The 27,549-nt window shown below is 50.6% G+C and overlaps 1 protein-coding gene across 6 annotated transcripts in view; it reads right to left on the reverse strand.

Moving 5' to 3' along the window:
* LOC144162989 (rho family-interacting cell polarization regulator 2-like) overlaps positions 1 to 27,549 on the reverse strand; it is a 129,244-nt gene that overhangs the window by 30,748 nt on the left and 70,947 nt on the right. For 4 of the 6 annotated variants that reach the window (XM_077693755.1, XM_077693753.1, XM_077693754.1 and 1 more), the window contains 7 exons: positions 8,979 to 9,200; positions 6,838 to 6,982; positions 5,956 to 6,034; positions 5,722 to 5,751; positions 5,195 to 5,248; positions 3,207 to 3,417; positions 729 to 898 (listed from right to left, as the gene is read on the reverse strand). In XM_077693755.1, the coding sequence (XP_077549881.1) occupies positions 729 to 898; positions 3,207 to 3,417; positions 5,195 to 5,248; positions 5,722 to 5,751; positions 5,956 to 6,034; positions 6,838 to 6,982; positions 8,979 to 9,189 (900 nt within the window). In that variant the 5' untranslated portion in view covers positions 9,190 to 9,200. Of the gene's footprint in view, positions 1 to 728; positions 899 to 3,206; positions 3,418 to 5,194; positions 5,249 to 5,721; positions 5,752 to 5,955; positions 6,035 to 6,837; positions 6,983 to 8,978; positions 9,201 to 27,003; positions 27,101 to 27,549 lie in introns of those variants that run through there. The other 2 variants (XM_077693756.1, XM_077693752.1) reach the window with 2 other exon arrangements.

Consider the following 27,549-nt stretch of genomic DNA (forward strand, 5'->3'; position numbering starts at 1 on the left):
TCAAAGCCATGGGAAAAACTCCAGTCAAAGGCTCAGACTGTTTTTTAGCACACGTATTTTTGCTGTGCACCAGCATTCAAAACAGAACAGTCCAATTAAAAAGCATTTTAAAAAGGAGAGGGAGAAAAAAAGTAAAGCCGTTCCACTTGATGTTAAAGCTGTCGGAAGTGCTGAGCAGTGATTCGCCATAATGGGCTGTAGTGCCGTCATCCCGTCACTGCTACCACCCAACGCAATTCACAGTTCCCACCTTTGCAGTGCTCGCGTACCCCCTGCCTGGAACTGTGCCAGCGGGAGTTCTCTTCATTTTGTGCTTGCTTTTCCTCCTGCACGTGCCGGCGTTGCACTGCCACTTTTTTTCGCTTACTATCGTAAAAACCAACCCAACGAGCGTTCCTAACTAAATAAACGCGGGTGCTGGCGGCTAATTACGCATATTTTCCCTCAAATGTAGCTGCAGTCTTCTTTGTGCTAAGCAACGGGGAGATGTATGACAAGCGCCAGCGGTTCACAAGTTTCGAAGGCTTATGACTAAGTAAGCCACTTGGCTTTTGAAGCCTCTGTGGGACACCACGACGACAGCCGCTACAATGGAACGCCATGTGGCTCTACTTTGGCCCAGCGAGAGAGCTACGACGACAAGGCGAGCCCCTCAAGTGCCCTGCACTTAAGAACTGGTCTTGGTGCCCCCACGAGGGGCGTAGCTCGTCCCCCGACTCAGTGCCCACCTTGATGTAGAGGAACTCCCCGAGCAGGGCCTTGACAATGATCTGCTGGTTGTCCCAGGCCTGCTGACCGTTCTTCTGGACACGGCCGCGCGACTTCCACTTCTGGTCCCCGTGCTTGACGCTGATCTCAAAGTTGTCCCCGGCACAGAGGCGGGCAAAACCCTGGATCCCTGCGCGACAGAGGAAATTTTTTCGTCAATGAGAGCTTGTTTCTGGGCTAGTTGGTACATTATTTCTTGTAAAAACACTGCGCTAAATTGAAATTAACGAAGACAAAAGACGGCGGAACACAAGATACACATTTAGGAAAGCGCTTTCATAAGTGTGCATCTTGTGTTCTGCCGTCCTTCGTCTTCGTTAATTTCAATTTACCGCAGTGTTTTTACAAGAAATAATTTTATTCGTTTGTTTATTTGCTAAGTGCCCACAAACAGTGTGATGCCTTCGGCATGGTGCACGAAAGGAACCAAGTAATTGTACAACAGAAAAAGAAGAGCAGAGAAAAAATATTTTAAGAATTACAACAATGGACAAAACATTACACAACTGATACCCTTGTCACATGGCAAATCTAATGTCATTCAAAGTGAATGAGATTAGCAGTTAATAATGACATTCGGTTTGGTCGTGCGGGTCTACATGGCGAAACAAATGTCATTTGATAGCGATAGCGGCGATGATTAGCAAGCTCACAAAACCACAAAGTTATATTTCAAGTGCATCTGGAATGTTTTGAGATATATATTTTTTTTTCACAAGAAAAAAAAATTTTCAAAGAAAAATAAGGAAATTATTGGTTTAAGTGACATCAGTAGACATCACAAGGTGACGATTAGCGAGCTTACAAAACCACAAAATTGTATTTCAAGTGCATCTAGAGTGTTTTCATACAGTATTTTTTTCATAAGAAAAGATGAGAAAAAAGGAAATTATCGGTTTAGGCGACATCAGCAGACATCACAAGCCGAGACAAGTCCGCAAGAAATCCGTATTAGGGTAGTGCGCACATTGGGGACAAGATTCTTTTTTTTTTTGTTAGTACTTGTTTCTCTTTCTTTATTTTAAAAACAACACGAAGGGGAAAATTTAAGTTTACTAACAGTGTTTACAAGCAGTATTCTGTGATTTATAACTGGACTCTCTTCTCTAGTGGGGCGCCACTGCTGTTGCGGCTACTCATTTGGCTGCTGAATGAGCTCCCGAACCTCAGTTAGCAGCTAAATGTCATTCCCCTGAAATGTCATTCGGTATTCTCGTGCAGTGCCGCATTAATGACATTTAGAGTGAATGACATCTGCTCTACATGTCATTAGATCTGCTGTGTGACAGGGGTGTGACTAACACTTATGGCCGTATTCTGAGTCAGTCCTCCTCTCCATGTTTTTCCTTGACTTGGCTGGGTGAAGGATACGATAAGACGTACCTTTACACGTGAAAACCGCTTTCAAGAATCTCCTTGACTGGATGCTCGAGCGGGGGAGGGGTTCAGAAAACGGGGGTTCGACCCAATTATTTACAACTAGGACAAATGTGCAGTAACAGTGAAAGATACTGAGATCAGGTGCCTCAAGCGAGCTGAAGGGGAGCTGAGCTCTCTGGATGGGACTTATATGATTAACGGCAGGATAAAAATGTGGCGAGGAACGACATCATGTGGAAATGAGCAAGGTTATCACAGCACCGCAAGACGGCCACTGCGAATGCCTGCTGCGACCCATCAGCTTCAATGAATTAGACGAGATGATGCAACTAATTTTGTTTCTTCTAACATATTGATTTGTTTTTAAATATGTTCTGATGTATTGCTTTTTTTTTCCCTTTATACACAGTGCTAGGGCATCTGCTTCGGCTGTAACGTCCAGAGCTAAGGCATGCCCAGGTATGCAAACAAGCCTTAGGGCTTAAGCAAGCTGGGTGTTACACTGTATTTCTACCTGTGAAAACATTATTATCATTACTATTATATTTCAAGTGTAACTTTCGGATAAACAAAGCTGACTGGCCGGCAAAAAAAATCCCGGTCCATCTCCACAACGTGAAACCTGGGAAGGGGCGAAGCATGCGGAGTATAAGTGTATTCTTGGCACCTCGGTGTTTTTGCCAACGGAGATGAAACCATTTGGGGTAGAAATATACAGCTTTGCTGTAAAACTCTCCGTCATTGAAATACGAAGCTCTCTAGCACGAGGTGTAACTGAGTGTCCCGGTGCTTTTAGTACACGTTACGAAGCGCTCCAGCGCGAGGCTTAAATGAGCGTCCCGGTGTTTTTTCAGTACACGTTACATTCTAGCGTGAGGCGTAAATGAGTTTCCCCGGTGTTTTAGTACCGTGACTACATGAAACGCCGATTACGGCAACGACGAAGACGACAGGAGACGCCAACAGCCCCAGCCCCTAATGGGCTTCACCCCTGAAACAATGTCAGCTCTCACTGCCCGACAACCCACAACCGTGTGCAGTGTGCTGCCCTAACTTACCGCGCATCTGGAATTGCAGGGTGCCCATGAGCTGTTCCAGTCGGGCCTCCAGCACGCACAGGGTGTCCACGCACTCGCGGTACCCGGAGCGGACACCGTGCAGGGCGTTGTCCTTCTCGCAGCCCGGTGAGAGCACGTAGGCGTACGCCATGCTTCGCACACCATCCCGCATCCTCTGCTGCACCTCGTAGTGCTCCCGCAACTCCTCCACCTGGTGGCCATTCGTACAATCACGTGAATGGGAATAGGCACTCGCGCAACAAATCCCAACAGGCTCAGCTGATTAGGTGGTCTGGTCATTAGTTCAAGGGGCCCTGCAACTGTTCGTCCACACAAAATGCAAACTCCTTATGCTAGAGGAAGAAGAATACCGTATTTTCGCGCGTATAACCCACACCAAAAATGCGAAAATTTCACTGGCAAAACAGGGGTGCGGATAATACGCGGGGGTCTTTCCTTTAGTGCAGCTTTACAGCAATACGCGTTGTGCAGTGAAGCTCCTACACAGTAACACTGACTAAGCCTTCCATGTCAGCGATTGCGCAAAACATACAAGGACAGGGAAGAAAAAAAAAACAAGGACGAGCGCACTCTAACAACTGAATTTTATTAGTGAATTGTGACTTTCACCTTGCAGTCAGTGTATTCTATTTGCTAAATATACGCTTTTTCGGTCTACATAGGATGTGATGCGTTGCTTGAGCAGTAGCTTTGGAGCATCCTTTCCTGTATCAAATGTGCGGGCAATACACGAGGACTTTTTTCTATTCCAGTGGGCTGAAAGTGGGGTGTGGATTATATGCAGGGGTGGGTTATAATCGCGAAAATATGGTACCTAACGTAACAAAGCAACACCTTGGCTGTGAAGCCTACTGAAATGGTAGGCTGCCGATACCAGACTCTCTTAACTTTTTCACAAAGTGTTCTTGCTTTTTGGGGCGGCTAATTTAATGTTATTTTTAACCACACACTTACTACGCAGCAGCCACTAGGCACCACAACAAGTCATCTGCTAGTATAAACATGGGCGACAAACTACAGCCAGCAAAATAAAATCATGAACATCAAACAATAGCCACTTCCTACGCCATATTCCTGCATCCTAACCTCTTGTTACAATTCCAGGGAGGCATACTACTGAATCTGGATAGATCCATTCACGACTGAAACAGTTGTGACGGTTGACAACACAAGGAAAGAAAGAGAAAAAGGGTACAAGTGTTTTCCAAATACAGTAATACACAATGTGTGGTGCTGGCAGTTATTGCCACATTTTATCCATGCTAGCAATTATTCAAGTGCAAAATGCACAAATACGTAAAATAAAGCAGTAGGGCAGGGATAAAACAGCAACACCTGCAATTTGGATTTTATACGAATGAGCACCAGGCCTGGATAGCCTGTTTTCTTATGATGCAGTGGCCTGTATGTAAACAAGCCATGGCCAATCATCTGTTTCTGTTTCGTGGGAAGTTCTGAGTGAAATGACAAAAAGCTTTGCATCTATGAACATGGGTTCAGGTAAAAATGTAGGAAAAAAATCCCAGGCCGTCTCCTCTAATGTGAATAACGAGGAGAGGCGAAGCATGCAGTGTATAAGCGTATTCTTGGTGCCTTGGTGTTTTTGACAACGGAGGCGAAACCATTCGGAGGTAAAGGCACACAACTCTGCTGTAAGAGTCTTGTGTCTTTGAAGCACGAAGCACTCTAGCGTGAGGCGTAAACTAGTGTCCCATTGCTTTTTTTATTACGCCTGACGAAGCGTTCCAGCGCAAGGCGTAAACAAGTGTCGCGGTGTTTTTTTAGGACACGTTACGCTCTGGCGCGAGGCGTAAATGAGTGTCTCGGTGTTTTAGTACCATGACTACATAAGACGACGGTTACGACGACGACATGAGACGCCGACAGCCTGACAGCCCAGGCCCCCGAGGGGATTTTCCCATAAAACAAAGCAGACCATATGTGGCTTTAAAGCACTGCTGTCTTACCTTGGAAAGCTGGAACTCAATTCGCTTGAGGTATCTCTCAGCTGCCTTCAATTGCTGAAGAAAAAAAAAAAGACAGAGCTAAATGAAGGTACACCCAGCTAGTTCAAGATGCAAGCCGACATGCCGACAGTGAAATCAGAAACACAAGGAGTATCATCCATTGTTATAAAACTGAGCCCACAAGCTTATGATACAGAAACATCAACACACGAAACATGCAACATTAGCAAAAATAAAAAGAAAGGCAAAAAATAAACAGCGCACAGCACAACAGAGCAAGAATGATATCTTTCTTCCTGGTAGTTGGTACGGACACGCAAAGACAAAGATGCAGTGCCATAAAAAGGGAGGAGGCAGTTCAGACACACTGGTATTGAGAAAGTAGCAGGGTAAGACATGAACTGATGGCAATCACGGGGAGATCAGAGCCACAGAGCTAGCACAAGACCACAGGTACAGCAGGCAGCCAAGAACACTTCTTTCGGCAAGTACCCAGACACATGCCTTCGAGGCCAGTGCCCTCTCACCTTCTCGCAATCGTACAGTTTTCCCTGAGACTGAAGCGCACAGAGCAGAGGAGGAGGGGGCGAGAAGGAAAAAAAGAGAGAGAGGACACACGTATCTGAGCAACAGAGGCAAGGATGAGAAGTTGGGTCAGAAGAGACATGGATGCACACAGGAGGCACTAAGTATGTATTTTTGGACATATATAGCACACAACACGGAAGACCCGTAAAGAGGGGGTGAGGAAAGGAACCTACCTGCGATGAGGAAAGTGACAGGTTATCCACAGAAGACCTCAGGCTCAGAATGTCCTCTTGCGCTAAACTGACACATTCCCTGCACGAGGCAACATAGTGTGGTTTAGCTGGCACCTACAGCAGGTTCTTGCTGACAATAACGCTGCCTTATACTTTACCCCAGTCACTGTCATGCAAGGGTAACTATGATAAAATATAAGATCAGAAGAGAGCTCTCTTAAGGATTGTCCGTACATTATTAAAAGAACGCGTACTAGCAGTACACGCCTCACAGTTTTCAAATTTTCTGTAATTAATTTCTTTAGTACATTGCACTTGTATTTGCACCATATTAGTATTTGCAGTGGTTTCACAATAAAAAGCAATTTACAGCAAAAAAGAAATTAAACCCAGTGCAAAATCTGCTGAAACAGTGGAGGTGTGGTTCTCTTGTGCCGTGATGGAAAAAAACAGCGCAAAGAGACGAACTAGAAAAAGAAGGGAGACAGGACGCGCGCTGACACGTCTTTGCGCCGTTTTTTTTTTTTTTTCATCATAAACAAGTACCAACTAGCCCAATTTACAGTCTTTCTGCAGTATATCTCTTGTGCCGGCCCCATTATCAACGGGGGCTATCCCGAGAACAGCAGCGCCGTCGCTGCGCAAATTCTACGGCACGCGCCAAGGAATGGCCGCTAAACAGCAGGGGTGGGAGGTTCCCTCCCCTCTTTCCCCTAGCGTGAGGGACAGGAACCAGCCCCTGCGAGACCACTGCGCCCTCTATCGGTGGGTCTGGGAACCTGCTCCCGTACATTTCTGCATTACGCACGACCTACAGCAGACGGACGAAAAGGCTCGACGGGAACAGCTCCGCTGTTAGAAAAAACAAGCCAGCGTTCAGACCTGAGGCCCCTTTCCACGGCGTTGAAGATGAGAAGAGTCCTTGCAGGCCGGGGAGACCTGGGCGGTTTCCCAGACCATGTTGAGGAAATGCCTTGGAGGATGCGGCGAGGGGCGTGCGGACTATGGTGTTGGCCTAGCACTGAACCTGCACGGCACAGAAGCGACAAACGAGGTCACGGTGGCACTCAAACCCACAGAGAAAAAAAAAAAATCACGCCATATCCACGGAATGAATGATGATAAGTGGGGCGAAGCTCGAGAGGGGGAGATCATCGGTAACCGTAACTCTCCCGTGAAAGTTCGCCCATTACATCATTAAGAAAGACGCAAGACTGTGTGCGTACATTGTACAAATCAACTTTTATTTTCGGAGTCAATGCTCCCAGGCCCAGACCTGGTGAAAGACCCCGCGCCATCGAGGACTACCCCGCACCTCCGCCACAATTTGTCACGTAGGATGGGATACAACGGTCAAGAAAGAACTTTTGTTTAGGGCGAACTTGTGCCCGAACAAGACGAGAGGAAACGAGCAAAGGTCCTTGCGTCTCGTTCGATCTCCGAGAACGACTGCCTGCGTTCGTGGCGTGATCTCTTGCGTGATCTCCCCCTCGCAGTGCACGTGCGCTCGCGCCTCCGTTGGCGAACACAGACAAGCTCGCGCTCCCGGTGCCGAGTTTGCGCTGCCAGTTGCAGCCGGTTCTTGCGCGTGCAACGCGGCCCACTTTGCGACATCTCCGAAAGCATGCGGCGGTCACGTACCACGAGACACAAGGGATGGACAGATCCATGGCTTTAGGAGCTTCGCCCCTAAAAGACAAAGCTGCGAAGACGAGGACGTGTACGTTGCTCTCAGCCGGTGCACCAACGTCAACAACCTTTACCTCACCAACGCTGACGGAGACTACCGATTCTACCACAGAGACGACAACATCGACAAGAACATGATGGACGAGTTTCGGCGCCTCGAGCACCACCGCCTACTCACCATAACACAACAGTACAACCACGAGACACAAGGGATGGACAGACCCATGACTTAAGGAGCTTCGCCCCTAAAAAATAGCAAATGTGTATATAGTTCGGCTTTACGCAAATCATGCACGGGTGGAGTTAGCGTCACTAAATAAGGGCTTATTTAGTGACGCTAGGTGGAGTCTTTTGCGCAACGCACACTTTTGCGTCTTCTTTTCCCCACGACACAGAAGCTGTGCAAGAGAGCCAACCTGGGCCAGCTTTTCATGTTTTAATTGCGAAAGTTTGTCATAGGGCGTAAAGAAAACTATATGAACCATTTCTTCGAGATATTTTTGGCAGAGTATTCCCCCTCAATTTTATCCCTCCCTGCCTGGGTAGCTGTTGCGTTATTTTTTCTGTGATTATTTTTGATAGCGCCGAATTCCCAGCCGAACAGCACTCCGCGTCCCCGTAAGGTGGGCCGCAATGCACTCCGGGTCGGCAGTGAAGCATACAGCGATGGTGGGCGGTGATGCTTTCGTAAGTGGTAGTTTGGAGAAAGTGGCAGTTTTGGGAAGGGGCGTAACGACCGAAGTTCCCGCGTACGCGATGCGACTGTATCAGCTCCACCGGCAGCCCGCGCGCCCACCTTCCAACAATCACAATGGCAGGGGGAGGCGAACTACATCATTACCCTCCTCCTCCTCCCCCTCGCATCGTCGTAATGGAGGGCACTGTTTCTTGTTTGTTGCTCACCTGTCGTTTCACATTTCTGCGCGCACGGCTTAAAAACGTCATTGTTTCATTGTTACTGCTGCGTGCTTCGACAAATCTTTGGGACGGGTACTCACATCGCAACGATCATAGTCAGTTTTATTTGCACGAAGAGTGTGCCCACCCAGCGGTGTGCACGGCTCGACAGAAAGACCATAAAAAGGTGGCTACCCCTAAGCTAGTGCGCCTGGTAGAACAAGAAGGACCCAGACGCAACGAACTGAACATGCGACGAAGTTTTGTTTTTCTTTGCTGAAACTTTTATACTTCAGCCTTCCGATGCTGTTTACGCTAAGGCGCCTCCATTCTCGTTGTTGTCGCAGTAGTTACGCGACTCTCAGCTCCGGCGCGTGTCGTTTGCTCAAAGATGATGCCAGTCATAGATGAAAATGGAAGGTGGGTGAAATACTCACTCTTGGAAAGGGTGCTGGAGCCGGAACTGGCGCCGCTGCTGCTGCTGAGGCTGCCGTCGGCAGCGGCGGCCGGCGGGGGCGGGGGAGCCTGGGCGGACGAAGCCGTACGGCGGTGCCCGCCGTGCAGGAGGCCCGCAAACGACCGGCTCCGCGCAAGCACCGAGCCCGAGTCGGCGGGAGGCCGGGGTTTTAGCCGCTCGCTCAGCGACATGTCCGCGCCTTCTGCGCACATTCAAGGAGGAGTAGAAAGACATGTAAGATTGGCTGAAGGCGCGTGCAAGGCGCGAATACATGAGCGCTCACGAGTCACACTCAAACACCATACCCCGTGAAAATGGAAAGAGCATTTCTAGCAAGAAATCGTAATTTCCAGCTTCACTTCTGACTATATTTATAGATTTTAGCCGAAATCGACAGCTTCTTAGTCTAGCTAGAGACGATTATTTCCAGCTCTTCTGTTTGTTTGTTTTTTTTTGTTTGTTTTTGTTTTTTCCAGCTGGACTGGAAGTAATAGCTGCCAGCCGGAACAAAATCTCAATCCAGCTAGAAATGAGCTAGAAACTGAATTTCCAGCTAAAAATTCTGCCTGATTCTATCTAGAATAAATTTCTGGTTCAGTAATCCAACAAGAACAAATATTTTCACCTCGGCACGCTTCGCCGGCATACGGCGGCGGCTTATAGTGTTCGAAGAACAGCCAAATCTGCTCTCAGAAAAAGCAGCGCGCGCACGTTATACACGCGTAGCAACTGCAGGCCCAGCTTCTTTCGGCGTCCAGAGCGCAGACCGTCCGATCGTCCCATGGATCCCCATCTAGCCAGAGTGACAACTCTCGCATAACAGCTCAATAAATGCTACCACCACCACGACGACCACCTCGCAACTTGAAAGAAAAATTTCGTACACGGACGCTCAGGCAGCGAAAATAATCACTTTAAAATACAGCTGTGCGTTCAGGTTGCCCGATAAAGCGGCACTCTAGCTACAACAGCTAGACACAGACCAGTGGCCCAAGGAACAGCCGGCTCAAGAGGCGAGGAAAAGGCTGGCGTAATAATGTACCGGCCTACACGGAGGCGGGACATCTAGGACACGCAAGAAAGGAACGACCACCAGCTCACGTGATTTCGAATGTGATCGCGATAAATCAAGCGCGCGACGGCCAGGCGAATTTCCTATGGACGGCGATTGCATTTTGGTCACACGGGATACAACCAATTTATTGCTTCCTCGTAAGGTTTGGGAATCCTCCCGCTTCGATCCGTGTCCGTCCGTGCAAAAAGATAGAAAAAGGACACGAGAAGACAGGAGCGCATCCTCGCGCCATTCGTTAACTTCGCTTCCCCTCTCTCCCGAGCCAGGAGTGGTAGGGAAAAAAAAAACGGTGCAAGCGGGTCTCTTCTTTGGCGCCCAGTAGCGCATCTCTTTCTTGCCTGAAGGTGTGTGGAGAAATTGATCGCGCCGTCGGGGTACCAATTACTTGCAGCGGAGGCGGGTGACCAACCCGGAGAAAAGGGATCCTGGAGCTTGCGAGCGCCGATGTATTTGGTATTGATCCCGAGCGATCCCTCCTCAGTACAGCAAATGAGCCGAAGAGAGCTGGGAACACCTAGAGCTGCCGAAGAATTGATACGGGAGCGAGACTAGCGGCTGGCCTGCTCCTATACTAGAGAAGGGGATCTGTGCTGGCACGAAGCCGAGACAAGCTAATCAGATACGCTTTCCTGTGCCCTCGCCGGACTGCGGGGACGCGCAATATGCACCCCAGCCGCTGCGGAAGGAAAGGTTAAAGGTTGCGCCAAAGTTTCGCTGTTTATGTGCACCACAAACTTGGCTGATAATAAATACTCCCGGCTGATATTTAGAAGCGATAAAGAGAAAATAAAAAAAAAACTGGTTGATTCCTCTGTCATAGGAATCAGTAAAACACAAAAGTAAAATGTGCAGCGAGATCTGCAGCTGAGCATGATTTGCGGGCCGGCGGCTGTCTTGTGGGTGTGCTTGGCGAGCGACGCCCTGCTGGCGAGTCACTTCGGCAAAGGTGTACTAGCGTCATTTCCGTGACGGATATGACGTCCGTGAAATCGTAGACTATCATGTCATAAAACACTTTCCAGTGAAAAAATAAAACCCGAGAACGAACAACCCCGAGTATAACGTACTCTTTAGTACTGAAGGTTGCTTCCCCGCAAGAAGACCTTGTATGCAGGGGTGCACCCTTTACAGGCCGCTTGCTTCGTTGCACTGGCGTCACTTCCGTGACGGATATGACGTCCGCGAAACCTTCGTATATCCGGAAATAACACACCTCCGTGCATAACGCGAACAGTTAATTCAAGCTTTTGCACAAAGCACTTTTTCCCCATGCTTATCCCACCCGGCCTATGACCTTCCTACATCCCATAAAGGTGCTACTACTACTACTACTCCTACTGTGAGCGGCAGCAAATAACTGCAAGCGCCAACGCCTGCGGAGTTTCTCTGCATTCATTCATAAGAAGTGCTTCGTGTTCATCGTCCAGTTCCCCCTTTTGAACATCAGAACATCTTTGTCTGCGAGGCGCTTGATGATCACCACCGTTGTCCAGAGGCTCCTTATCGGTTCGGGCTGCCGCCGAAAAAGTAAATATAGGGCCCCCTCGCCTTCAACCTAGCCTTCTGCTCCGAGTCCCTCACTACTTCTGCAGCTATTCGTCCTGGCTGAAACCACTTTGTTCTAAAATGCGATACATGCCGCAACGCATTCACTAGGTTCACTTTGAGTAAGCTAGAACCACGGATCCAGCGTTGTGTTGGAGATGCGCTCTCGTCTCAAAATCCAGGAAGCAGGGGATCATTTCCCACCCAAAATTACCCTACTCTCTTTTCAACTACTTTACGTTGTATCCAGGAGCTTCCTCGAAAGGTATGGCGTCCCTCAATATTCTGTAGCCTGATTTTTTTTTTTTTTTCATTCTTTGAGCCTTCCGCTATTGTGTGCCGACCGCCAGCCTTTTCGTGGGCCTCTTCTTATCTACAAAACCAGATTTCCGACCTACGGAGATAACTAGCGTTTTCGCATTGGAAATGAACGCGTAGGTTGTGATTTCATATGAGCTGCGGCTCGGTGGTGGGGGGAGGAGGGGGGTTGTAAATCGAGTATGAAATGAAATTACTTTATTTTCCATAAAAGAAGTACAATTTATGGAGGATATTTAGGGAAAAAAGTTGCGGGTAGGCAACTTGACTAGCCCTAAAATTCATGTTGACAGGCAGCAGCAGAGCAAAAGCACGAATAACAAAAGAAAAAAGAAGGAAGTTCATCACAACAATTGAATATCCGCAATTAACGAAACAGCAAAATCTGCGAGAAAAACTTCGTTCATTCCAGAAAGCTAGAAAGCCCACAGTGCTACTACAAGTTCTGATAAAGAACCTCGGTGGAGCGCGTTCTACGAAACGGTTTCTATGAAACGACAGTCTATAAAACGCCGTTAGATAAACTGTCCGGGACCGACTCAACATGAATCCCTAACTCGCGTGGAGGCAAGCTAAACACGACAATAGAACAATTATAACAGTGCGCCTCTCGGCGTCACGCAGGCAGTGGCCGGATTGCACGGTATATAGAACAACAATGCCACCACCTTCGGGGCGCGCTAGAGGTGTCAACTCGTTACGCCGCTAACACTTGGACGAAAATTAACGAGCAAGAACACGTTCGCACGCATACGTCCGCCATTACGGAATATGGAGCTCTAATTCTGCCGCTGTAAAACAACACAAGACCTGCATGCCCAAGAGTAGGCCGCACTAAACAACTTATCCGAAACGTCGCCCCTCGAAGCCCTTCCGCTGTTCCAACACTGTCGAGCCAAGGCCCGGTTTGCTTAGCTCGCGCACCACTTGCACGCACGCCCTCCCCGCACTTGCAAGGCGCAAGGTGTCGAGCGGCCCCGCCGCACAGCCGTTCCCTGCCGGCTTGCAAGAACCCAAGAAGGAACGCAGCCGCGGGTGGCGGGGCTTCGCAAAGGAAGCGGGCCGGCTTTCTTCCTCGGCACGGAGGCGAAGCCGGGGCGCGTCAGGCAGGCAGGCCCCGTACCGTGTGAATTCCTCGACAGCACATGTGGCCCCAACGTGCGCCAGACTCCCGTCCCAACCTCCCCCTAGGTCAGGAAGCTTGAGCACTGAACAGGCTCACACCGGCCCTTTCGCTTAATCAGCTGATGGGTTCCCTAGGCCGCATCTCGGCGGTGTCTCTTTATATGGCAGTGGATTATAGACGGCCCGTCCTTGCTCGCGCTGTGATGGAACCCATAAAAGGGCGTCCTTTGTCTCAGATAGGTGTCGGCAGTCCCAACACTTGCCGCCCGCTGGGGAGAATGCAAAAAGACCAAAAATGTGGGGAGACAGGAGGAGAGAGCGGCCTGCTCCCGTTCAAGGCGACGAGCCACCGACGGGCGCTCCCTTTTCTTCGGAGAAATCCTTTATGAGGTCGGAAGGAGCCCGTCGTCTAACCTTGCGGTTCGGTCCTTTTAGCACTGGATGAAGGGCGGAGGGGCAGCCCTCGTGTGTGGGGAAACAAGGTCGCGGCACTCCCCAGGGCCGCGTTCTTTCGCCTCTCCTTTTTATTATTATTTCCCTCATCCCTTCCGCGCCCCGGCCCCCATACTTGGCGTCTCGGGTCGATAAAGCCGCGGCTGGCACTACTGACCGTGGTCTCCCACGCTGATGGCGACAGCCCCGGCTTCTTTCAGCCGCGACAACCGCGAAGACTCGTATGGGGTGGACGGTTCTGTCGCCTGTTGCCGGGGGAGGACCCGTCATTAGGCTATTAGCGGCACACGAGGAAATGAGTTACGGCGCTTAGGAACTGGCTGGCAACTACCATAAATAAAGGAAATAAAGTGAAAAACAGCTGCCCAAAAGGTGTCGTTGCGAGGAAGCAGACCCCCCATTAAATATCGGGACTGGCAAGGTCGCGCCGAATGCAGCTACAATTGGGAGGGAGACTCGGGAGTTGCGCACTCATGGGAGATTACTTTTTTTTTTTTTCACAAAATCTCGTTGAGTGCGTTAACAAGGAACCTGAAGGGGCTAGTTATTTCATGTTGTTTAATAGGGCACAACAGAAGGGCAGGCGAATACCGGGATAGGGACAAGAGGCCCAGAAAAATATGCGCTTTCTTTCTGCTTTCGGTAGGTCCTTGAAAATGAAATTTTCAGCCAAGGAACATTGAAAATTCTGTTCACATAACATTTATAAGATCGAAACAACGAGAAATGACGGGACTATTCACCTTAGCTGCTTTCGCATTCCGCCAGCATTCATATGGTTCCTAAGATTACAGGTTAGGTCTCTTGCTGGCAGCACTGGCCCCGCAACCTGCCGCTGCAGCTCTCTGCGCTTGCACCTCGATCGCTTGTGCGGGCGAAGGCAGACAGAGTTCGGGGCTTCGTCCGCACCACAGGAAATGCAGGAGCTGTAGTATCGGGATCATTTTCTCCGGAACCATATTTTCCGAACCATACTTTCCGGGACCAAATTTTCCGGGACCCTAATTTTCCGGGACCCCAATTTTCCGGGACCCCAATTTTCCGGGACCCCAATTTTCCGTGACCCTAATTTTTTTCATGGACCACTTTTCCCGTTACCGGACAGCACTTAAATGCCCAAAAGTGCAAACTGAAAAGCGCAGTGCCGAATCTGCAAGGCGGCTTCACCTGCTGCACTCAGGTGTCATAAACTTGTGTCCATCGCTGCTTTGAATCTTCTGTGTAATCTACATTTTGTTCAAACAGAGCAAACACACGAAGAGCAACATGCACGTTACAAACAGCTACAGGCTATTTCAACTTTTTCTGAGAAATAGAAAGCCCACAGACACCTGTTTTCCTTTACTTCTGGTATAAAAATTTCCGGAAATTTAAAAGGTCCAGATGCGCTTAAAACCGACTGCTGTTAGTTGCGCTTTTAGGGCAGCAGGTGTCTTTTTTTTTTTACTTCAGTCGCACATTTCCGCGCACCGCGTTAATTATTCGTAGCGGGGGGCAATCAAACCAACATGACACCCCGTCATCAATTCACGAATGATTTGCTTCTCTCTATACAACGAGAATCGGCACCGAATTTGTTGAATTCGTTTGTTGCGAACGAATATTGAAGCACCATATGCGCGCATATACGCGGTCACCATCATTCACAAGCCCGGTTCAACGCACACCCTGGCACATAACAGTAGTAAGTGTCCGCCAAAAGTCCTTCCATTCGTTGACTTTACACTAGCTGAAGGTCAACTCAAACATTCGTTTTCCTAAATGCCACGAAATAACGGATGTTGGGTTTTCTAAAAGAAATGGAGGGAGGGGGGGGGTCGACCAACATGTGGAACAAACGGGCACCGGAGACGGCCACCAACAGAGCGAAAAACAAAACAAAACAAAAAACAAGACGAAAACGAGAAGTAAGGGCTCCCAAACACGGATGCGGAACTTGACCAACGATTGCTGCTCTTTCTGTATACGCCCGACCCCGGCACCACGTTGCGGACAGGAAAACAATGAAAGCGAAACGCCATCGCACTGACGGGAAAGTACGAAGCTTTTCCTTGGGTCAGAAATGCATTGCGGTCGACGCCGGGCCTCCAGCATTCCACGACAGATCGCAACCAATGTTTATCGGTGGAAACGAGAAAAAAAAAAGTATGGGGGTTGCACTCCCTCGACGGATGCACTCGGCCCGGTTGCGAGGATTGCCTTCCGCCGTCGACAAAAAGGTGTGTTTAGCGTCGCCGACTGAGGGCCGTCTCCACACGCGTTCGGCAAAAACGGTCATCACTCGATCGCAGCCTGCAGCGCTGCGGGTTGAATGACTGAAGATGGACAGATACGACAGAAGCACAGCCGCTGCCGACGCCGAAATGCAGCGGGATATGCGTTACACCCGAGGCACGGGATAAAAGGAATGGCGGGGTAAACGGCGTCTGGAACAAGAGCGACGACGAAAGGCAGAGAGGAGGAGGCGCGGAACGGCCCGCCCCCAACCGGAATCCAACCACACGCAGTTCATCCATCCGTTTGCTCCGCAGGGTGGTCCCCGTAACGTGTACCAGGAATTAACATAAGCATCCAATTCGTTCCAACAAAGCTATCATTCAGGGTGTTGAACACTACCTCATCCGTTTGTGTGACTTGACTACTTAAGGAACTATGAGCTAGTGACGTAAAACCGGTTGTCGAACTAATTAGGCCTAACTTTAGGCCTAACTTCTGTCGACAACTGGTTTTAGGCCTAACCTCTAGCGTACTAGGCCTTGGCGACGAGCTCTGGTGGCTCACCTTCGTCAGGTCCTCCCGTCTGTATAGAGATATTTTTTTCCTTTCAGAACCCCGGACTTTGGGGTCTTTTTCTTGTGTGTGTGTGTCAATAAAGTTTGACAACACCAACAACATTAGGCCTAGTAAACATTAGGCCTAACTTCTGGCGCATATCCGACAGTAGCTGCTGTTTAGTGTGATGGCGTCACTTCCGGGAATGGCGAGCGGTCACGGCTGTGACCACGCTGGAATCACGGAATGGTAGCCTAGAGTCTATTTCAGAGGCTGCGTGCAGCACTGTGGAGGCTACATTGTCGTCAACAGTCCGCCCACTGAGCACGCCCAACTGAAGGGGGCCTTGAAATGACATTTCCGCCTCCCTTCCGGGAAAGTGTAAAGTCCCTTCATAAGCCGATAAAGGGGCTTTAGGTAGGTGGAGCCGCAACGCCCCGGCGTCTACTGTCGCTTTCCTTCACAGTGAGTTAGGCACCCTCACTGGGCGGACTGTTGGCAACAATGTAGCCTCCACAGCGCTGCATGCAGCTTCTGAAATAAACTCTTGTTATGTTATGTTACACGCTAGCTGTACGCCATACTTCCCCTACTCGAGGTTCCACATTTGAAATATATCGGAGGCGCAGTTTCCCAGGACTCCTCTGCCCAGCTTCTCAAGATCGCAACACGTACACGCTCGCGTCTTGTCTCGGACGAATACCCACCGGCACCGCGGCCGCGGCGAGTGAATGGTGTGTGCACAAACAGCGACCGGATGTCTTTTGAGACAGCAGCGCCGCGTTACGATAGACGTGATAAGGATGCGCGTTACTGCGCACCGGAGAGATTCACCCACTGCGGCAAATTGCCTCCACGCGCAGAAGCCTTGCGAGGCACTCGCCAAAAGCAGCAGCGGCGCGCGCCAAGGCTAGGCCGATGTTGCACCAAGGCCGCACGAGAGAAGAAACGGCGGGGGGGACGCGCTGCATTCGGGACATGATGATGGGCGGGGGAGGGCGTCTTGTGGGGCAAGACTCGAACTGCACCTAACAGGGTCTGCGCACGCGACCATGGAGGAATGCACGCGGCGATAAGGGCGAGCCATCAGGGGCAGGCGCCCAGGGCCGTAGGGAGAAACGTGGTCAAGCGCTTCAGTTAGCGCCGCGTTTGCCCTCCCCTGAACCAAAGGGAGTAAGGGGGGGGGGGGATTTTGTAACCAGCTATGAATTGTTTTTACACAAGCCTAACATGCCTAAAGCAGTGTCTTTTCTTTAGAAGGGGCATTAGAAAGGTACCTATTCCCGTCTACATCTGTATACGTCACACTGCCAGATGCAACCGCTCGAACTGCCCTCTGCTTACCACGCATCTTCAAGCAGGAGTCTTGCTACTCGACTACACAGAAATTGTTTGAAAAAAGAAAAATAGGCGGGACAAGTGAGAGACGGTTGATCGTATGTGTACATATTTACGTAACCGGTTATCCCGCTAAAGATTGTCGCTAGTATATGCACAAATGAATGAATGAACTTTCCTAAGAAAGGAAGGAATAGCATATATGGCGTAACTAGTGGAAAAGGTACCGGGCAGTGCCGGGTTGGTTGATTGATTGATTGATTGATTGTAAGGTTTACCGCGCCGACGCAACGCAGGCGATGAGGCGCGCCGTAGTGGAGGGCTCCGGATTAACTTTGACCACCTGGGGATCTTTAACGTGCGCCGAAATCTCGAACATATACGACTTCGATGGGAATCAGCTTGAATAAAACGAACACAAAAGAAAGAGGGAGGTACACGACACACTGCTGAAAACGCGTCAATCAGGTTCCTGAACATCATCGTTCACTTCCGGCAGCACCACGCTTGTTGGAGGTACGAGCCCCGTTCGTCCAAGGCCTTTCTTCCCCACGCGTCTGGCCACTCCAAGACTCAAGAGAGCAGTGGCCACTACGGCCTTGCAAGATATCGGCCCTCAAGAAGTCCTGTCCGCACCAGATGGCTACCAGCTTCGAAAGACAGGCTAGTCGCCTACAGAACGCCGGATACCCAAAAAGCTTCTTGAAACCTGTCTGCGAAGCGCTCCTGCAGAGGATAAAGGGTAGAGAGAAGAGACGGCCTCCTCAACCCACTGAAAAGGACAGAAGACGGATGACAGTTCTGCCATACGTACATGGGTTTTCCCATGCCACGAAAAAAGTGTGGAAGAAACATGGCGTCAAGGTCGTATTCTCCGCCCCCAACAAGGCCTACGGCATGTGCCGTCAGGTGAACAGGTGCGCGCCGTTACCAGTTTGTGACAAAAAACACCGGACAAGATACGCAGCAAAAATGTGGTCTACAAAATTTCCCTGGGGTGCTGGTCCGTCTACATCAGATAAACCGGCCATTGCCTGAACGACAGAGCCCGAGAGCACGCTGCTTCGCTCCAAGCAACCCCTTCGGGACACCTTGCTACCCACGTTCGAGACTGCCACTGTGAAGCCTACGTGCACAAAATCGCAGTTATCGGAAGGAAGAGAATCGGACGAGAAAGAGTCGAAGCATTGGCGATAGACGAAGCTGGAGATAGCTGCGTCAGTGTGCCGTCTGTGGCCCTGTCACGTACCGAAAAAGTTTCTGCACAACGATCTTCGCTAATCATATCACTGACCGACGCGAACAAATTTTTTTATATTTTTCGCTTTTTTTTGTTGTATGTATATACCTGTGTTTCCTTCAGTAAAATTTCAGTTGATAGTCAGCAGTGTGTCGTATATCTCCCTCTTTTGTGTTCGTTTTATTCAAGCTGATTCCCATCGAAGATGTACCAACTAGCACAGACCAGAGATGCATTCTCGAACATATATGCGTTTTCGCCTACATCAGAAAAGCGGCCGCCGCGGCCGGGAACCGAACCCGCGTCCTTGGTGGGCTCAGCAGCACAACGCCACAGCCACTAAGCCACCGCGGCGGGTGGGCAGTGCTGGGTGAGATGGAGGCACACGTGGACGGCAACACCGGTTGTGCGCGCGATGTCCCGCTAGCTGAGGACGACGAGACGGGTGGAAATTCGTGGTTGCTGGATCGATGCACGCGTATAGATCCGCGAGAAAGCAACGCTATAATCGAAGTCCGCGACGCGACAGGGGCGCGAAACGTCGATCGCGAGGCAGCATCCGGCCATCTCGTAGCGAGCAACATCCGCGATTGGGATTGATCCTGAACGCGTCCCACGGGAGCAGCTAGCTGCGCGCCGGAGTCGCCCTTGCGATAGTGCACGAGCCAAAAAGACAATATGGCCTCCCGCATCGCTTGTGGTTTAAAATTCGTTGAATAATTGAATTAGTAGATTTTAGAAGCAGCCTTTGCGTTCTACTTCGCGCTCGAGCAGCAAAAGGCTACCGAAAATGTAAGCTCTTTCCTGCACGGTAACTTAGTGGTATAGTCAAGAAGGACTTGCTGCTGGGCGAGTTGGTGTGAACTTCGTGAAATTTGGTTACGGTGCAGTAACTGCCGCTGCTGCTGAGCCCAAGAACGCGGGTTCGATTCCGGCCGCGGATGCCTTTTTTTTTTAACACGAAAGTGTTTTATTCCCGGATACACGAAGATTTCACTGACGTCATATCCGTCACGGAAGTGACGCCAGTACGACGACTCAAGCGGCCTGTAAAGGGTGCACCCCTGCACAAAGGGTCTTCTTGCGGGGAAGCAACCTTTGGTACTAAAGAGTACGTTACGCTCAGGGCTGTTCGTTTTCGGGTTTTGTATTTTAACACAAAAGTGTTTTACGCCGGGATACACCAATATTTCACTGACGTCATATCCGTCACAGAAATGGCGCCAGTATACCTTTGCCGAAGCGACCCGCCAGCAGGACGTCGCTCACCAAGCACACCCACAAGACAGCCGCCGAATTTCTATTCATCCTCCTTTCGCTGCAGATTTCGCCGCACATTTCACCTTCGTGTTTTGCCGATTCCTATGACAGAGGAATCAGCAGCAGTTTTCTTTATGGAGGCGAAAAACGAAAACTCCCGTGTATCGAGGTTTCGGCGCGCGTTAAAGATTTCCAGAAGGTCAAAACTAATCCGGAGCCCTCCACTACGGCACACCTCATAACCAAGGAATAGTTACCTCCGGCGCGTTAAACATCCATAATAATAACAACGTATTTTACATTTACAAGAGGTGCTGGTTCGCTGACGAGTAAGCCGGAAAAACATTAATATTGCTGAATGAGAGCTGGGCGAACTTTTATGAATTCAACATTCCAAGGCATTCTGTATGAATGGCTGCCTCCGAACACCAACGTCAGTCGACCGAGAAAGAAAACGAAAAAGTTTTTGCTGGAAGGGGAAGACTTTTACTGTAAGGCGAAAACTTTGCCCTTTCCAGCTAAGGACGTAGCCCCACTCGGTTTTGTCATGCCTCAAATATAACACAAAGAGGAGTTCAAATGGCTGGGATTATTGCAGCCGTAAGGGGGAGCGTTTTCCTGCTACCGCAGCAGCTTCATCTTAAACACGCGGCCCCATTTCCATTTCTCAAAAATGCAATAGACGAGACGCGGACAGCTTTTCTGGGTTTTCCACGCCTTGAGTGGCTGGATGCCGGCAGGCGTCACGTCAAAAGTAAGAAAAGAAGTACATCATGAAGTTTGCGTCCCTGTGACACATGCATACAGCGCTTTAGGAGCGAAGCCTCTTAGGGGCTGGGGTTGTTGGCAGCTCCTGTCGTCGTCGTAATCGTCGTCTCATGTAGTCACGATACTAAAACACGGGGAAACTCGTTTACGCCTCGCGCTAGAACTTAACGCATACTAAAAAAAACGCCGGGACACCCATTTATGCCTCGCGCTGGGGCGCTTCGTAACGCGTACTAAAAAAAAAAAAAAAGAAAAACACCGGGACACTCGTTTACGCCTCGCGCTAGACAGGTTCGTGCTTCAAAGACAAAAGACTTCTACAGCAAAGCTGTGTACCCCTACCTCCGAACGGTTTCATCTCCGTTGGCAAAAACGCCAGGGCGCCAAGAATACATTTATACACAGCATGCTTCGACCCTCCCCAGGTTTCACGTTAGTGGAGATGACCCAGGGTTTTTTTTTTTTTTTTTTTGCGTGAGCACACTTCTTTCCTAATTTATGCCATCTTTTTTACTTCATTATTCCGTCATTTACTTTATCCGAATGCTGGGCAACGTCATTTGTCATATTCGCACATTTATTCACGCTGATTGCTAGTTCCGAATGTTGGTGGGGTGAAGCCCACCTTCGGCGATTTCTTAGAGTGTAGGGGTGATATGAGATACCCCTTCCGTACGGGAGGCCAATATCGGTTGGGCGGGCAGATGTCTGAACGACCCGACACACGAGCACAATTCGTCCCGACGCAAAACACGACCGGGCATTTACACGGGCATTGAGAGATATGTGACTGCGAGCCTTTCTTGAGCCACATTAAAATTGTGAGCAGGAGTGGGCAGAAGCTTTTAGAGGCGTGCTATATCAAGAAAAATGGTACACAGTTTACTAGTGACACGTGCCTGCTCCCGCGTGGCAATGACTTCGACTTTTTAGAAACCGATTTGATAATGCCTATTACATCATTTCCGGCTGCGACGGTGCACGTACCCTGATGTTAAAGAGCACCTATTAGGGGCGAAGAGGGGCTGGGGCTGTTGGCGTCTACTGCCGTCGTCATAATCGTCGTTCGTCTCATGTAGTCACGGTACGAAAACACCGGGAAACTCGTTTACGCGTCCCGCTAGAACGTAACGCGTACTAAAAAACCACCGGGACATTCGTTTACGCCTCGCGCTGCAGAGCGCTTCGTGCTTCAAAGACGCAGGACATTTACAGCAAAGCTGTATACGTCTACTCCCCAACGGTTTCATTTCCGTCGGCAAAAACGCCAAGGCGCCAAGAATAGATTTATACAGAGCGTGTTTCGCCCCTCCCCAGGTTTCACGTTACTGAAGATGGCACTGGATTTTCTCGGTAAGAAAGGGGCTTTGATTTTTGCCTCTTCGGGCCGCTTCGCGAGGTGACAGACAACTGGTATACACGATCTCAACTCGTACGTGTTGCAACCACGACTGGTACACAATGACCACGGCAGAAAAACGAGGCAGGGGAACTGGTGCATGCATGGCCAGCGTTTAAGCGTCGTATTCAGGCCAACTCGGTTTCCTTTAACGTGCACGCAACGGTGCGTGTACATTTACAATAACCCCGGCGCAACAAGGGCGAAGATAAAGAAGGCGCTTATATAGCCCCCCCTTCCCCCCTTCCCGTCTTTTTTATTGGCGCTAATATATATGAATTACCAGCTTTCTCGTCAGCCTCCACATTACGAGCACAAAAAGCAATGTACAGACATTTTCAGAAGTGCCTCTTAACGCGTACGCCTTCCCAAACGACTTCTCTTCAGAAGGATCAACATTTGGGCGAGTTGGTATTGGTTATGTATCATCTTGACGAAACAGCGTAAAAAACGGGGACACTAGGAGAGAAAGACGACAGGACGACGCTGTCGTCGTCCTGTCGTCTTTCTCTCCTAGCGTCCCCGTTTTTTACGCTGTTTCGTCACGACTTCTCTTCGTTTTGAGATTTTATTTTGCTTCTGCCAGCAATATATTTACGCTACTATACCAATTAAACGCTTTAAATCCGCCGATTCGTGCAGATACAGGGAGTTACGCGGTTGGTGCTGTGGGTTACTGAGCAAAAAATGCTTACGGATTAAAAAGAAGTGGCTCGTTGAGCCCGATGCAGGTAATATGTATGAGATAAGCCGGGGACCTCCTGTGTTAAACAAGATGACACACGTGTTGTTCGGGCGCTTCAGTTAGCCACGACAGAAGTTGCGCGAGACTGCAGGTCCAGCGACTGCGCTTCCGCTACCGCCGACATTCTGCCAGGCGCATGCGGCCTCACATCCCCAAAATCACGGCAGCATTTAGCTAATACTCTCACACTTTAGGAGAACGGGCAGAAGCAGAGCCTGCTGCTCTCCCCCCCTTCCCTTCCCCCAAATCTGTCGTATTCATGGCGAGCACTTCTTTCGCAAGTATGAACCCGTTCGTGACAACTCGTTGTAGGAACATCTTATGAGCATCGTACGAACGTCGTATGAACATATCCTTCTAGCTCCCACTTTATTCTTCCGTTTCTGGTGCAGAGCAGAACCGTGATTCTCACGCAGCTCCCCTCGACAACGGCGAGCGAGATCGGGTGGCGGCGAGATCAACTATCCCCATTCCTCCGCCCCTCCTAAGGGCAGCCCAACACCGATACTACGTGTGCGATGCCCCACCATTACGCGACCACGTAGCTCGGAAGGCAGCCAAGACAGACCTTGTTGCCTGCAGCGAAGTTCCGACTGAATCCGCATCTTTTAAAAGGACCATTTCACGGGCGACAAGCAGGGCGCAGCCACAAGCTTCGCCAAAGTGCGCCGACGCGACCGGTGCCTCCGCCTCTACCTCTGCCCCGCCGTACAAGAGTCGAGGTGACGACAAACGGCGGGGGACGACGAAGAATGCGCGACACACGCGGCCAGTATTTCGGGCACGTTCGAAGACACCCAAACGGCGCTCGCTCGGGCCGTACACACCTCCGCTCACGGGCGAGGAAGCGGCAAGGTCGCTCGATTGCCGCTCGGTTCCTCTTTGAAAAACAATTGTCTCTTCCAGCGATCGCCGTGGGTGCTCGTCGGGGGTGCAAGCAGCCCACGTACAACGACGGCGCTTTGTCACTAAACACACACGCGCGACAGCTCGGTTTCTCCGCGTAAGAAGAGCGGCTCCCCGTGGCGATGTGGGCACGTAAAAACGCTACTCTTCTTCCCAGTAAGAATGAAGTCTGGAGAAGCGGAGGAGGCGAGATGTGCGCCGACCGGGCGGCACGCGAACACGCAACCGCCGTGGGCGCCGCCGGCAAGCAGGCACGAAAGAACGCGACGGCCTTGGAACGGAACGCGCGCGCGCAAAAGGCGAAGGCACGGCGGCGCATCCAAGGGCGGCCACAATGGAAGCGGCCGAGTGGCGGGTGGTTGCGCGTACCACGAGCGGAATGCGCCTCGTCTTCACACGGCGTGCTTCGAAGCGCCTTTTGGGTTCGCCCTTGGGGAAGATGTACGCGGCCCCACACTCGCTAACACGCTCCCGCTCACGGGCACGCGATGCCGAGCAGTATGGCCAGAAAAGCTGCGAGAACACTCGGCAACAGTTCCACACGTTAGCGGCCGCTGTGACTGTCGAAAAGAAATCACGGGCCATCACCACTAACGTGAAACTTGGGGACGGGCGAAGCATGCAGTGTATAAGTGTATTCTTGGTGCCTTGGCGTTTCTGTCAACGGAGATGAAACCATTGGGGGCTAGAAGTATACGGCTTTGCTGTAAAAGTATCGTGTCTTTGAAGCACGAAGCGCTCCAGCGCTAGGCGTAGACGAGTGTCCCGGTGTTTTAGTACCGTGACTACATGAGACGACGCTTACGACGACGACAGGAGACGCCAACAGCCCCAGCCCCTTCGGACTTCGCCCCCTAAAAAGGCTGACTCCCACCTCCCGCCCAACTGGAACAAGGCACTGCAGGGTCCGTTCGATTCTCCCTGCACCGCTTGAACCAGTTAACACCAGTGCGGTGCCGGCTCTGCCATTTTGCTAATCGGCGGAACCAGACCTGCACTTTTTTGGTCTGCTTCTGCACCTCCCCGGCAGGGAGTTCAGAAAAATCTAGGAACTCGTCCTGCACCACGGGTGAATCGAACGGTGCAGTTTAGGTGCCGCGACATGCCCCACTGAAACGAATGGCGAAGTGCTGCACCGTCTCAACTGGTCCAAGTGGTGCGGGTGAATCGAATGGGCCCACAGTACACAAGTTCCAGGCCACAGTGTTGGCCGTGGCCCCAAAAGGAAACTGCCGCCGATTCATACCTAACAGCGAGAATACAGCAGTGAGAAAGTTGTTACAAAACGGATGCAGGAGTTGCGGTTAGTCGTTCCGTTGCCGGCAGGTTAGCGCAGATTGGCAACAATTTTGCCCACAGATAACTTTTCACAGAGAGACAAAGATATGTGTATACGTATGCACATGCCTTTGGCGTCGGTGCAGTGACCTGCCATAAGGGCTGTGATAACTACGCGCCGTAATTAAAGCGCCTCCGAAGTAGCGCTCGTAATTGAAATCTGCGAAGGCTCGAGCTTGACCACACAACTGCCGCTGGGGAAGAATATTCACAGACGAGTACACGAACGTAATGCAATTATACAGCGTTGGTGCTGCCTTGCAGTTAATTTGCTGCCTCTCGGGCATAAATTATCCTAATAATTGTCACATAGCAGCCGACACTGCAACACTTTTTCGCCAGTAACTCTGAGTTCCAATTTCCCCACACAGCATCGGTGTACTTGCAGTGGAGCACCCTTTAAAGGCAGGCCTCGTGATCGCGGCATGGATATTGTATCACGTGCTGCACAGCCAACATCTTCCAAGCAAAACAAAAAATTCATACCTTCCCGAACTTGCCATGCAAAACGCACGTAGCAGCAACTTGCAGCCGACTGACGCTAGTTCCGCAGTGGCAGAATAGCGTAATCGAATCTATTCGCCCTACGATCTAATAAGCGGACGGCAACGACTTAATTCTTCCGAGGCGTTCCAGCGTTATCAAATTAGGCGAATACGGAAACGCGGAATGAAAGAGATGACAGAATAAAGTAATATCAAATGTAAAGGAGATCGCATTATCGGAAGACTCAATTAACGCAAATTCACCCGGACAAAGATCAGGCTAACGGAAGACGGAATTAGCGGTAGCTTGAACACAGAGGTCGGCGCTTTAATTCGATTTACTCTCCCGGTTAAGTGGCTCTGCTACGAAGACTTTTAAGTGCAGAGCACTTTAGGGGCTCGCCTTGTCGTAGCTCGCTCGCTAGACCCAAGTAGACCCACACGGCGTTCCGTCGTCGCGGCGTAACTGGCGTAACCCAGAGGATTGAAAGTCAAGCGGTTCATATAGTCATAAGCGTTCGAAACTCGTGAACCGCTGGCGCTTGTCATACATCTCCCCGTTGTTTACGCGAAGAAAACTTCAGGTACATTTGAGGGCAAAATATACGCAATTAACCGGCAGCGCCCGCGTTCATTTGGTTAGGAACGATCTTTGGGTTGGCTTTTACGATAGTAAGCGAAAAAAAAAAAAAAAAAAGTGGCAGTGCAACGCCGGCACGTGCGGGAAGGAAAGCGAGCACAAAAAGAACAGAACTCCCGCTGGCGCAGTTTCAGGCAGAGGGCGCGCGAGCACTGCGAAGGCGGGAAATTTGAAATGCGTTGGGTGGTAGCAGTGAGAGGATAACGGCGCTACAGCCCATTATGGCGAATCACTGCTCTGCACTTCCGACAGCTTTCACATTGAGTGGAACAGCTTCAATTTCTCTCTCTCTCTCTCTCTCTCTCTCTCTCTCTCTCTCTCTCTCTCTCTCTCTCTCTCTCTCTCTCTCTCTCTCTCTCTCTCTCTCTCTCTCTCTCTCTCTCTCTCTCTCTCTCTCTCTCTCTCCTCTCTCTCTCTCTCTCTCTCTCTCACGGTGAGAGAGTTCCGCCCGGCGTGTGGTGTTCGCCAGAAATGCAGCGCCCGTATACGCCGGAAGACAAGCAGGGCCACACAGGGTGATCTCATACGGATGCTACGAGTTGGGCTCGAACTGTATAACTGTACTGTACAGTATATAACTGAACTGTATAGTACTCACAGCGAGGAATGCAGCACCTACGGCCGTCTCCCATCGGCCACACACGTGACGCGAATGCGGGCGCTCCTACCTTCCGCATGGGCGCCACCAATGATACTAGCTGGGCGAGCTTTCTTTTTCTCGCGGAAAAACGAGCGAAATTACGCAAGCGCCCAAATGCCGCCGCGGGCCGAGGAAACGCGGGCTGCGTCTCGTCGCGCTGCCAGCCCACGCGCCGTTGGCGTCGTCGTCGACGTCGTCGCCGCCGCGAGCATCCGCTCCCTTGGCATGCTTCCACGCCGCGCTCATCGCGATGCGGGGGCAGTGGGGGGGGGGGGGGGGGGGGGGGGGGGCAAGACACGACGGGGGGCGACCCGATTAGACGGCCGTGCGACTGCACTTCCCACCCTCTTTACGTGAGCCAAGCTAACAAAGCTGACGTTACCCGCTTTCTCGTTGGCCATTCCACGCAAGCAGGACGGGGTCAGAAATGATCCAATAGAGATGCTTTCTCATCTAGTGCAGTGATATCCACCAGTGTGTCTTCTGCAAAAGTGACGGCGGACA

Source organism: Haemaphysalis longicornis, unplaced genomic scaffold (genome assembly GCF_048455015.1).
Source record: "Haemaphysalis longicornis isolate Haplotype H1 unplaced genomic scaffold, Haemaphysalis longicornis Haplotype H1 scaffold_12, whole genome shotgun sequence".
In the NCBI taxonomy this organism is placed as follows: domain Eukaryota; kingdom Metazoa; phylum Arthropoda; class Arachnida; order Ixodida; family Ixodidae; genus Haemaphysalis; species Haemaphysalis longicornis.